The sequence below is a fragment of the Dermacentor silvarum genome, chromosome 7, assembly GCF_013339745.2.
Source record: "Dermacentor silvarum isolate Dsil-2018 chromosome 7, BIME_Dsil_1.4, whole genome shotgun sequence".
In the NCBI taxonomy this organism is placed as follows: Eukaryota; Metazoa; Arthropoda; class Arachnida; order Ixodida; family Ixodidae; genus Dermacentor; species Dermacentor silvarum.
In genome coordinates this window covers 167872541-167886604 of record NC_051160.1, presented here as the reverse complement: position 1 = coordinate 167886604, position 14064 = coordinate 167872541, and the positions used below count along the sequence as shown (strand labels likewise).

Genomic DNA, 14064 nt, shown 5'->3' with positions numbered 1-14064 from the left:
CCTTTTTTTTTTAGTTTTCAAATCAAATCAAATCAGTTTATTTTCATCTCAAGGATGAGGGCAGGCTCGGGATAAAAGTGACATTAGTCACTTGAGGGGAACCCGAGCCTCCATTGATACATGGAAAGCATTGAGGACAGACGACCAAAATTCATTCATAGTAAGCAAGGGTTAATATTTTACAAGTTGTAATACACATAGATTCATCACGAACTGAAAATATAGATACACAGATTCCTTTACGGTTAAATTGCCCAGTACAATACATGAAGACAAATTACAATATACGCTGAAAGTTTAGTTAGTGATAAATAATATTGCGTTCATTTCATGATAAAAGTGCTTCCCTAATAACACGTGTACCACATTCTTCAATTTTTATCGTTTTTTGAATTAATTTGTTTAATAAAACAGGAACAGTGAAGCGAAGCATTTGTCGGCCAAAGTGTGTTGTGCAGAATGGAATGATCCAGTGTTGTTGGTGACGAGCAGGGTATGGGATAATGTATGGTTCTAGTTGAAAAATATCCAAAAAAGCGCGATTGCTATTGAGCAGGGATTTTTTATATCTTATTGCTAGGTAATACTCGTAAAGCTGATGAATTGGAATAATGTTAAACCGTTTAAATAATTCACCCGTGTGGGCATAATAGTCAACATTAGCAATGTGCCTAATCGCTTTTTTCTGTAGTTTGTATAGTCTATTAATGTTCGTTGCTGTTGTACTTCCCCATACCAAAAAACAATAACTGACATGTGATAAAAACAAGCTGTTATAAAGCGTTATCTTAACGGAAACTGGAAGCAAGGAACGCAGTCGTGCAAGTATACCTACACATTTAGAAATATTTTATGAAGATGATGTCTGTTTTTCTGCCACGGCTTTGCTGCCACGGCTTTCTGATGATGGTAGAGTTGCGTAGTAATGCTCTCGCAATAAAAACTCACTCTTTGATTGGAAAAGTGGGGGGGGGCGCGTTCATTAGGCAAATGCGTTCATTATGCGAGTAAATACGGTAACCAAAAAATCCAATTAACCAAAATTGAATTAACAAAAGTTTACTGTAGTTGGTAATGTTGCATAATGAAAGAAGCAAGAAATACCTTCTTGCATTTGCGCTATGGTGTCATTTCATTTTTTACGAAGAGAGCTTTAGACCTCGCAACATGTGCTTTGTTTTTATAGCTTTGACAGCATGGGTACAGAAAGAATGCTTGCAAGTTTAAATAAGCCGATCCCGATCCCTGTTTAAGTACAGGATGCGTCAAACAAAGTGCGGTGTGTACCAATCTCGGCGCGTCCGTTGCCTTCCTGGGCGATGCTCCACAGTCGCACCTGGGACCCGTAGGCAACGGCCAGCATCTTGGCCCCACTCTCGGGTGCCTGTGCCGACGCCGTCGTCACCACCTTGGCATTGAGTGCGATGCGCTCAATCACGGGCTCCAGGTAGGGACTGGTGAATGCCAGCTGCCACCCGGTTGAATCCTTCAGCCTGCACGTCCACGTTTGGCTCGGTGAGGCAATGAAAGCGTTAATTGATAACACATTTCTCCTTTGTCCCGTTACTACAAGGCTTTACATATTGATGGCTGCATTACTCAAGACCGTTCAAAAATAGCAAACGCATGTATTGATGATTTCCAATCTGTTTACACTAGAGGCAATGACTTAATGCCAAATTACAATTCCTTGCACCTATACCTGATATTGTCATTAGGAAAAAAAACAATTATGGGGTTTTACGTGCCAAAACCCCAATTTGATTATGAGGCACGCCATAAGGGGGGGGGGGACTCTGTAATAATTTAGACCACCTGGGGTTTTTTAATGTGCACCTAAATCAAAGTACACGGGTGTTTTCGCATTTCGCCCCCATCGAAATGCGGCCACCGTGGACGGGATTCAATGCCGCGACCTCGTGCTCAGCAGCCCAACACCATAGCCACTAAGCAGCCATGGCGGGTTGTCATTAGTGAACAGGGCATATTTAATATGCCCTTAAATATTGATATAAAAAAATTGTGTGATCCCGATGACATCCTGAATGAATTTTTAAGCAGTATGCTGAGTGGATGGCAAAGTACCTTCACATATCGTTTTTGAAATCGATGCAGGAGGGTGGAGTTCCAAAAGACTGGAAAATTTCAAAGCTGAAACCTCTATACAAAAATGAGAGCAAACGCTGTGTTAAAAATTACCGTCCAATATCGTTAATCTCCCGATTACATAATAGTACATACGCACATTCACAATTTCTTGAGGGGCGCAACTTCTTCACCAAAGAACATGAATTTTGCAGGGGTTTTCTACACAAACTCAATTAATAGAAGCTATACAAACCAGCTGAATGTAATTGGAAGAGCACTACTTGTCGTTGAGCGTGTTGCTGAGTTATGTTGCTTAGTTTAGGGTTACGGCGAAATGTTGTTGAGTTTGGCGCTGCAGCATTAAGTGCTGCTGCGTTATGTTTCCGAATGTAATGTTGCTGCTTATGAGGTCGCAATATTGCAAGACGACAGACCAGCCATACGGCAATTTCTCGGCTGAGTTTTATTTGCGGAGTCCTCATTAAAGTAGTGTTTCACGCACATTGGGTCGAGTGTTCTTTCTCGATGACACTACTTTTCAGCATGATGGCTGCTGAAAGGGGTGTCACCTTTACAATTTTTCAGTCTTTTGGAACCCCACCCTCCTGCATCATTTCGAAAACAATATATGAATGAACTTTGCCACCCATCGCTGTCATTGAAAAGAAAAGTGTACAATCATTGCATTCTACCGGTGCTAACATATGGGGCAGAAACTTGGAGGTTAACACAGAAGCTCGAGAACAAGTTAAGGACCACACAAAGAGTGATGGAACAAAAAATGTTACGCCTAACGTTAAGAGACGGGAAGAGAACGGTGTGGATCAGAGAACAAACGGGGATAGCCGATATTCTAGTTGACATTCAGAGGAAAAAATGGAGCTGGGCAGGCCATGTAATGCGTAGGATGGATAACCGGTGGACCATTAGGGTTACAGAATGGATACCAAGAGAAGGGAAGCGCAGTCGAGGACGGCAGAAAACTAGGTGGTGTGATGAAGTTAGGAATTTCGCAGGTGCAAGTTGGAATCGGCTAGCGCAAGACAGGGATAATTGGAGATCACAGGGAGAGGCCTTCGTCCTGCAGTGGGCATAAATATAGGCTGATAATGATGATGATGATACACAACTTTGAGGTTTCTATAAATAATGGAAATTAAACCAACACAATCTTTTACACTTTCATAAAGCCTTTGATACAGTTTCTCACAATAAACTGCTTTATAAATTAAGCTCGGTACTTCAAACCGCTAAGCTAATATCCTGGATTTCATGTATATTACTGACCACCAACAATTTGTATCTTTTGACCAGCACTGTTCGGGTGAAGTTTCAGTGTTGACGCATCCCAGTTAAAATTAAACTATATGCAGGTGACTGTGTTTTATACTTCGAGGTTAAAAGCACATCTGATAAGCTGCTCTTAAATCAAGTATTTCAAAAGGTTGCATCATGGTGGGAAAATTGGCAAATGTCCCTCAATCTTGAAAAAACAGTAGCAATGAAAGTTACAAGAAAATGCCCCTCATTTATCAATATGGCATCAACAATTTTCTTACCGAAGTAACATACTTAGGTAATTTTCTTAAATACTTAGGTCTTCTCATAACAAGTGATCTTAGATGGAATAAACACATCGACCAAGTCACAATGCAAATTATTTTTCGTCCACAGGGCTCTGAAGCTATCCACCCTCACAGTCCGTCTTCTTGCATATAAATATGTCATTCTGCCTAGGTTAGATTACGCCGTCATTATCTGGGATCCACTCACAAAAACGAATATTTAAAAGATGGAAATGATTCAGAAAAGAGCAGTTCGCTTTATATACAATCATTATGACTGCACATCAGTAACAGACTTGTTAACCAGAGCTAACCTGAAACATTTATTTACGAGAAACTGTCATTCACGTTTAAAACTTCTGTATCAAATACTAATGGACCATGTTAAGGTCAAAGCATCATAAGTTATTTCATTCCCCTCGACTATAACACAAGACAACGACATGATCGAACATTAACGTCATACCAAATACGTAATAATTGATTTAAATAGACTTTTTCTTCGAAAAGCGATTTGTCACTGAAATTTATTAACAAATGACAAAGTGTTGCACCCCTTTGTGACAACGTTTTTCTTCTAAGTTTGCGCACATATGCCCGTTCTTTACAGATATTTTGTACCTGTGCATTGATGAACCTACTCTGTATGTATATTTTGTATGTATATGTGAGCATGTATGTTTATGGATGTGTATATTTATGCAAGTATATACAGTACAACACCGCTGATATACTTTTGACGGGATCGTAAAAACAACAAAAAAACATAAGAGCTGGGAAACGCAAGAGCTGGAAAATTGAAAAAATTGAGAAATGAGAGTAGGGGTGAACTGCACACAATTTTATTTTAGTCCTTAGTTTGAAAAAAAGTGGCAGTTTCGCCCGATAGCCGAAGCATCGATTGCAATAGCAAATTACTAGACAGTTATACAAAGTAAGGATAGTAGTTTTATAATTCGTATAAACTTGTAAACATTCACTTATTAACTATAGTATTAACAAGCACGGCACCAGCACGCAGAGGCAAACATTAACACATCACTCTTGATGAGGGTGGGCACTGGCAGGAAGCACCGCATCAGCAGCGAGCGATGTGACCTTTGTGCTGTCTATCGTTTCAACGTAAACTGAGCGCCGAGAACACACAGCACCCACAAAGCTACGAGCCGCCGACGCCCCTACACTGCCTATACTCTGCCCCCAATGCAGTTAGCATTCAAGATAAGGCCCGCACGCCGCCGCGCAGTACGCAGTTGATGCTAGAGTACAATGCCGCCCACTATTCCTCCCTTACCCTCCCCCCCAGTGCCTCGAGAGCTACGGAAGAAGGCGAGCTTCCTCCCCAGTTTCTTTCTTGCGTGCACGAGATTTAGCCGCAGTCGTCGGCTCCCGTCGATGGCGTTATGGCCCTTGGACTTTATACGGAACCATCTTAACAAACAACTAGCGCAAAAAGACGTGGACTAGCAAGAAATGATAAACACAGTGCTCGTCCAAGTCTTTTTGCGCTAGTTTTTACAGCGTAAGCTGTTATGGGCTCATTCCAATAGCCGTTTCTGGTCGCGATGATGCCGCCGCCGCCCCGTAACTGCTTTCGCCGGGATCAAACACAGGCCCGCTGCGTGGGAGTCTGATACTTTAGACAGTTTTAGTTTAGCGCGCGCTAGACAGTGCGTACGCAACGTGCGGAGCGCTACGTACGTTACGGTTGAGGCTGTCCCCCACAGCATTGGCTTACCGTGCGCAACATCTGAAACGTGGAGTGCGCCTAAACGTCAACACCCTTGCCTCGGAGTGCTACTTGGCGCCATCTAGTGCCTAAGCAGTAAACTCGTATAGCCAACATTGGTTGTCACAAGTCAAGGCATGAGACAAGCCAAGCTTTTTCGCGCCGTTACCGCCGATTTTGTGTTCAGGCGAGCAGCAGCAAGGGAAGAGAATGCCGTCAAGCATCTTGTTGAATTGCCGCCTTTTGGCTACTCTTTCATGGCAAGAAATAGACGATCTGATGCTCACAACCAGCGAGCGGTGGCTTTTGAAAGGTGACTGCAGCCTTGTCGACATAGAATAAGGCGCGATCGTGAAAGCGAGCTGCTGCGATACCGCTCGTGACTCCTCGATGTGGACCAAGTGGAGTCGACGTTGTTTCGACAACAATTCCGCTTCGAGAAACGGGATCTGAGTGAACTTGTTCGTCTGCTGCTGATCCCCGACAAAATATGCAGTGCTCAAAAAGTGACGGTGGTCGGCCGTGATGCACTATGCCTTTTACTCCGACGGCTCGCCTATCCAAACAGATGGTGAAACAATCGTGTTGTGCACAAATTCGAAAGCAATTGCCGAACAAAAATTCACACAGTCACTCGGAACTTACTTCCTCAGGTTGACTATGTCCTTCGCGGCGTAATAGGATAGCAGGAGCTCCGTTCGACTGCGGACATTCCGGGCAATAAACGGCATCCCAATGATATCCTGCATCTTTGCAGCGATCACGGCCAGGGTCCGCGAATGGATTTAAGCCCTCACATAGGCAAGGAGCTCCAAATCGAGGGCGATACCGAAATGCACGCGGGATTTCTTCGCTGCCATGACCACTGACCCGCTTGTTTTGCTGTCGGTCGCCGCCATGTTCTTAAGCTCACGGCAGCGCGAGATCTCGCGAGAGGGCCGCCGGTAGGGTACGCAACGACTGTAGCGAGCGCAACGCAAGCCCGGAGAACTAGCGCGAGTATCCCATACGCACGCATCCCATACACGCGCGAACGCACGCATCTCTCATAGGTTCAGCGCATGTGCAGTCGTGCCCCCGCTGGCGCGTTGCGTGCGCAAGGCCGTTGCACACGCTAAACCTGTCTTTTACCACTGAGCCATGCAAGCGCTTGCTATCAGCATCAAAAAGAGGCCCTATAAACACGCCCTAGGCAGGCGCGCAGGCGCAGACTGCCTAGGCACGTTGACTAAATGGCGGCACCATAATGGCGGAGGCGAGCCTCCGCCAGTATGGTGGCGCCATCTAGTCAACGTGCCTGCCACCGCCGCATGCGACGAGATGCAATTCAGACGAGGCGCGCAATCAACGCTATCCCGATGTTAGATGTGCGCCACGCCACGTATTCTGGCTACCTCTTCGGTACACATTATGGTGTCTCCTCGCAAGGTACGAACCGCTGCTGAATAAGCGAATCGTGCGCGGCTACAACCAGGCATCATCAGGCTCAGCAGACTACTGTGCAGAGAGTATTACAAGCCGCAGCTCGCCGTCGACGCCGGCCGGACAGTTGAAATCGTTCTCGTCAAAATCAAGGCGAAGACCTTGTTGTGCGTGGTGCCGAAATTGAAGCTACTCTTGCGCCGCTCAACCAGCTTACAGCTGTGACTGTACTGCCTGGGCTGCGCAGGCCTGTGAGTTTTTTTTCTTAAGAACCACACCAAGATGGAACCACACTAACTCACCCAGCTCTCAGATTTGATGTTTATACAGAACACATATGCGCCAAAACCAATTTTAGGATGGCAAATATGGATATCGAAGGCCATGCTTTTGCTGGCGGAAACCGAAAATACAGCATAGGTGTCGCCCCCGGCACTTTGGGCGGCCGATCCCATTGTCAAGCCACCAAGCCAAGCGACTTGAAAAGTCAACATGGCCGCTCGGGGCCAGTGCGGGGTGGCAGTTCGCAACCTAGATGCGGGAACGGTCCCACAGTAGCGACGTAACAGCATACCAATGCATTGGGTTCTATGGGAGCTGTGCCAGGACCGGCCGAAAACGACGTGACAGCCGGGAAAAAGCAGCACCCGGGAATGTAACAGCGGGGTTCTACTGCGTGTGTGTGTGTGTATATTGTGGGCGTTTATTACGCACATCTTCCTCATCTGTATGTTATCATCATCATCCTCACACTTTTACCTATCCTCCTCTTCGCTTGTATATGTGATTATGATTTCGAAATCATATACAAGTCCGGAAAGAAACACCAAGACGCCGACTCTCTTTCTCGCTGCCCGCTTCCTACGGCCCCGCTCGACGCCTCTGCAATCGCTTCGCACATCACCAGTTCGACCGACACTGCTACGGTTTCCTCCCTGGCCTCAATGTACCAACTGCCTTTCGACGATGATCAGCCACTCGCCTCTCGTCAGCTGGCTGACCCGTACTGTCAACGCTTCATTGATCACCGGAAGTTGCTCACTTCGTTCTTGAAGCCATTATTCTATGCCATGGTGCTCCTCGTGTACTGCTCAGTGACCGTGGAAAGGCGTTCCTTTCCCAACTGCTAAATGAAGTTCTTCGAGCCTCCGGCACTGCCCACAAGACAGCTTCTAGCTATCACCCCCAGACTAATGGCCTGACAGAGCGGTTTCATTGCACCCTTGCCGACATGATCGCCGCTTATATTCAACCATACCACAAAAACTGGGATGTTCTTTTACCATTCGTCACTTTCGCCTATAACACGGCCGTGTAGCGCACACCTGGCTACTCACCATTTTACCTCATTTATGGACGCTCCCCTACTTTCTTTCTGGACGTTTCATTCTTCAACTCCAAGGCTAATACATCTCTATCATCGTGCGAAGAGTACATTTCCCGACTCAACCACTGCCGCCAGCTTGCTCGCCTGAACACAGAGGCCAGACAACAAGACCGGAAAAACATTTACGACGAATGCCATCGCGTTATATCTTTTCGACCTGGTGACGAGGTCCTGCTCCGGACTCCTGTTCGCACCCCTGGTTTATGTGAAAAATTGCAGCCACGGTTCATCGGGCCGTACATAGTCCTTGGACAGACTTCGCCTGTCAACTATCGCGTCACTCCTCTTGACGCCCCCACAGACCGCCGTTGCCGCAATACCGAGGTTGTCCACGCCTCCCGCATGAAGCCCTTCACGCGGCGTGCCTCGACACCTTGACGGTCGGCCAGGATGGCCGCTTTCACGTGGGGGGGGAAATTAGTGTGGGCGTTTATTACGCACATCTTCCTCATCTGTATGTTATCATCATCATCCTCACACTTTTACCTATCCTCCTCTTCGCCTGTATATGTGATCATCATCATCGCCTGTGTGCTGCGCTGGTTCGCTGACGAGCTCCCGGGCCTAATAAACGTCGTCCCAACGGAGACGTCACAATATTATATATATATATAATGACACGTAGACATGTTTATCTTTCACTGGTGGCCGCTTTCCACCGGCTATCAAGTGTTAAACGTTATCGCTCGGCGCAAGACGCGCCTGCATCGGAAGCTTCTCGAACGTTATCGATGCTTCTATCCTTCGTCTGTGGTCACCGACGCTCATGTAATCTGATTGTATGAGCGACGCGAATTGTCTAGAACTTTCTGGAAGACACGCGGGCATCAGGGATTAATCTGGAACCTTCGATGACTCAGGTATAAAAGCCGACGCGTTTCGCCGCTGATCAGATTTTCGATGATCGCCGACTGTGTTCGCCGCTATCGTTGTGCTTTGAGTGTAGCTTGCTTTTGTGGGCACAGGTTCGCCCAATAAACAACCAGTTTCGTCATACACAGTTTTACGACTGCTTGCTTAACCGTCACTATACTACGAGACAATATATCTATTGTGAGCATTATATTACCCCTTCATCTTCTTCATCTGTATATACTCATCATCATGGCCAGCGCCATTCGCTTCAGCGCGCGGCCTGCATAATAAACCGTCGAGGTTTAACAGCTGTCTCGCAAGTGGTGGAGAGTGCTCTCGATCCCTTGGTCCTCTACGACTTCGAGTTTCCCTGGAGCTTCGTTCCGGTCGCCGCTTGCCCCGCCTTTCCGCCACCATGCCCCAAGAAGATCCACCAGGAGCCCCCAGCATCACCGTCTCTGCCCCACCGGCCGTTCCTTCATGGACCGTCAGCGCGCGGCAGAGCGATCCCACCATGTTCGCTGGCCTTCCTAGTGAGGACGTTGACGACTGGCTGGACAATTATGACCGAGTGAGTGAGTCTAACCGGTGGGATGATTCTCACAAGCTTCGGAGCGTCGCATTCTACCTCACTGACGTTGCCAGGACTTGGTTTCTTAACCATGAGCGCTCCTTCCCTGACTGGGCGGCTTTCAGACACCAGCTTCGGCAAATTTTCGGCGCCCCCAACGTCCGCTCTGAGGTAGCCAAGAAAAAGCTTGATGCACGCATGCAACTTCCCGGGGAAACATACACCTCTTATATCGAGGACGTCCTCGCCCTTTGTCGCCGGGTTGACGCAGCCATGACTGAATCAGATCGTGTTCGTCATATCCTCAAGGGCATTGCCCACGTCGCGTTCAACGCACTGGCCATCAAGAATCCAAATACCGTTAACGATGTTATCGCCACTTGCCAGCATCTGGATGCCCTGCAGGCCATCCGTTTACAACCTGTCGCCTGTGACACGCCTCCTTCCTCCGATGCGGACCTGCGTGTCCTGATTCGGACTCTCATACGCGAGGAGCTCCAAGTGTACGGCCTGCGCAGTCCTCCCGTTCTTCAGCCGCAACCTTCGGTTCCTGGCCTGCGCGACATCATCAAAGAGGAGCTGTCCTCCATGACCTGCACTGTGGGCTGTGTCCCTCCTTCGCCGGTGCCCTCGTATGCTCAGGTTGCGGCTATGCCACCAGCGTTCGTTCAGACAACGCCTCCTGCTCCTGCTACTCCCAACCATCTGGCGACTCTGGCACCTCATGCACCTGCCACAGCATATTACCCTACCCGGCCTTCGCCCCGCCCCATTTGTTATTACTGCGGTATTCGCGGGCACATATCGCGCTTTTGTCGCAGACGACAACAGGACGAACGCCGTGGTTACGATGTTTACGAGCGAGACCCATTGCCTCTCCCAAGTGCCTACCAGCGCCGGCTTTCCCAACGCTCACTTACTCCGCCTCCAAATCCCGAAGAGCCTCGCAACTACTGTCAAGGGCGCCGCCGCTCGCCTTCCCCTCTCCGACGCTCGACATCCCCTCTGCTACAGGCCTCCCGCACTCCTGACTACCGATTGGAAAACTAGATGGTGCAGTTTTTGGAGGGAAAGCTGCATGGCCCGCACAGACTACAATTCCTCCAGTGTGCCCGGCCAATACTTTATTAGTGTGTGTAGAAGGTGTACCCGTTCCTGCATTGATTGATATGGGCGCAGCTATTTCTGTTATTCACGCTGACTTGTGCTCTTGTCTACGCAAGGTTACTACACCTTACAATGGAGCTATTCTACATGGCGCAAATGATGTTGTGATTCGGCCATCGGCGCAATGCACAGTTCGAGTTTCGATTGAGGGGATTCGCCACCATATTCAGTTCGCAGTGTTGACTTCCTGTGCTCACATGCTTATACTAGGGTGGGACTTTCTCTCTTCCGCGTCCGCTTTTATTTCGTGCCGTCAACGCCTCGTTAACTTGACCGAGACCGACAATTCCGACGACGTGCCCGACCCGCGCCTTCGCTTACGAACTGCTGACGATTGTATGGTGCCTCCTGGCCGCGAACAACTTCTTGTAGTTAACTCTGACATCGCCGATGGTGACGTTTTAGTTGTACCATCAGCTCGTTGCCTATCCAAAGGGATTGCTCTGGCACCTAGCCTTGTTCGCTTCACCAACGGTACGGCCACTTTGGCTGTACTCAACACAACCACTGAGCCAGTACTTCTTCCTAAAGGCGCTGTTGTCATTTGCGTCTTGGACACTCAGCCTGTCTGTGTGCTTACCTCGACTACTGCTGTTTCACGGGCACCTACCGCTATAGAGCCAGCCCCTGCTTCTGTTCTCGCTAGTGCAATCAGCACTGATCTAACGCCACAGCAGACGGAAGAGTTACTGGCGTTGTTATCCAAGCATAAAGACTCCTTCGACGTGCACTCTCCTCTTCTGGGACAGACTTCTGCAACGGCTCATCGCATACACACAGATGGAACTTCCATCGTGCGCCGGCGGCCATATCGTGTTTCTCCCGCTGAACGCCAGATCATCGATACCCAGGTTGCCGACATGCTGAAACGAAGCATCATCCGCCCTTCCTCAAGCCCTTGGTCGTCACCTGTCGTTTTGGTGCGTAAGAAAGACGGCTCAGTGCGATTTTGCGTAGACTACCGTGCCTTGAACAAAATCACCCGCAAAGATGTATATCCACTTCCCCGAATCGATGATGCGTTAGATTCATTACAAGGCGCGGAGTATTTCACCAGCCTTGATCTACGCTCCGAATACTGGCAGATCCCCATGCATGAAGAAGGCAAGGAAAAAACTGCCTTTGCCACTCCCGATGGACTTTACGAATTTAACGTAATGCCTTTCGGCCTGTGTAATGCTCCCGCCACATTTGAGCGGATGATTGACACCGTACTACGGGGCCTAAAGTGGAAGGCTTGCTTATGCTACCTTGACGACATCGTCATATTTTCGTCGACCTTCCATCAGCACTTGCAGCGCCTCGACGAAGTCTTGACATGCCTCTCTGCTGCTGGCCTTCAGCTGAATACAAAAAAGTGCCACTTCGCCAGCAAAACCATTAAAGTACTCGGACACCTTGTCAGCAAGGAGGGCATTCGACCTGACCCCGATAAGATTACCGCTGTCCTGCGCTTCCCCAGGCCTCAACGCGCCAAAGACTTGCGTAGCTTCCTTGGCCTAGCCTTGTATTTCCGGCGCTTCATACGTAACTTTGCCACCATTGCGGCGCCGCTCCATCAACTACTTCCTTCTGGAGCTCCCTATGTATGGTCGGACGAATGCCAAACTGCTTTTGACGCCCTCAAGCGTGCCCTCACGTCCGAACCTGTGCTTTGTCATTTCGACAACACCGCACCCACTCTTCTACATACTGACGCCAGCGGCCATGGTATCGGCGCTGTTCTTCTGCAACGTCAGCAAACGTCCGAAGAACGTGTGGTCGCATACGCAAGTCGCACGCTAACACCTGCAGAGAAAAATTATACGATTACCGAGCAAGAGTGTCTTGCCGTTGTTTGGTCCGTCCAAAAATTCCGGCCTTATCTGCACGGCCGCCACTTTACGGTCGTTACTGATCACCACGCCTTGTGTTGGTTGGCGACGGTAAAAAATTTAACGGGCCGTCTCGGCCGTTGGATACTTCGTTTACAAGAATACGACTTCGACGTCACCTACAAGTCTGGAAAGAAACACCAGGATGCCGATGCTCTCTCTCGTTGTCCCCTACCACTGTCTTCAAACACTGCCTGCTTACCACCTTCCGTGAGCAACCCGCCGGACGTCTCTCCTGCATTTCCTTCACTCGCAGCTCTGATTTCAATATATATATATATACATATATATATATGAGAATGAGAAGAAAGGGAACCGAGGGGCCTGATTTTTAATAAGCATATCATAAGAAGCCAACAAACAATAACACCAAGGACAACAAAGGGGAAATTACTTGTACTTATTATTTGAATTAAAGAAATGATAAATTAATGGAAATGAAAATGGATGAAAAAAGAACTGTCCGCAGGTGGGGAACGAACCCACGTCTTCGCATTATGCGTGTGATGCTCTCACCATTGAGCTACCACGGAGCCGTTTTCCCATCCACTTTCTTGGGTATTTATGTTTTACAACTAGAACTAACCCTGGGAGTGTTAGCCAGTGCCACCACTCACAAACCATAGGGCGGATGTGGAACATCCTTTCTGCCGCAGGCGTCACGAGCACGTGATCTTTTTGGGGTGATGGCAACTGATCAATAAACCCACATATGCTACCTGAAGGCAAAGAAACTTGATATAACCAAGAAGATCTTGAAATGTCGGCTTGGAACACGCAAAGTGCGCAGCTCGCTGCTTCCAAAATGTGTGTAAAACAAGCGCACCAGTGGGGCTCTTCGGTTATCCATCTCCGACAGTCCCGGACTGCCCGAGACGCTGCATGCGCGCTACGCTCATTGGCTGAAAGGCCTGCCTCAGGCAGTCCGGGACTGTCAGGGACGGATAATTGAAGAGGCCCAGTGATTAAATTTCACGTGAACCCATAGGAGCGCTCGCCGAGTGCCACGTGACTGCAGTAACGAACTGCGACGTTAGTTCTTCCTTCTTGCGCATGGTTATGTTGCTTTCATTTCTGCATGGAGAAATAAATACAGCGCTGCGGCTATCTGAATCTCTGATCTCTGGTGATTATGGCCATCGGAAAGCCATCGAAGCCCGATTTCGAAGCCAACACACTAAAAAAATACAATTTTCTCAAGTTTTCCGGCGCATTTCTTCCAAATATTTCGCGATGACATAAAAAAATGTCTTGGATTGCGTAAGAAAAAACAATTTGAAATTTTGAGCAAGTAGGCCGTTTTACTGCGTTTTACTCAACTCTCACGCATCCCCTGATATTGTTTTTCCTGAATGGCTCCTGTCTCCTGTTATCTGGCTTCGCCGTGTGGCTATGCGCTGGCGGCG

General features: G+C 48.2%; 1 protein-coding gene across 2 annotated transcripts in view; it reads right to left on the bottom strand.

Annotated features, from left to right (window-relative positions):
• Positions 1-14064, bottom strand: part of LOC119458677 (BTB/POZ domain-containing protein KCTD3-like) — a 97954-nt gene that overhangs the window by 45935 nt on the left and 37955 nt on the right. For both annotated transcript variants that reach the window (XM_037720538.2, XM_037720539.2), the window contains exon 10: positions 1288-1493. In XM_037720538.2, the coding sequence (XP_037576466.1) occupies positions 1288-1493 (206 nt within the window). The remainder of the gene's footprint in view (positions 1-1287; positions 1494-14064) is intronic.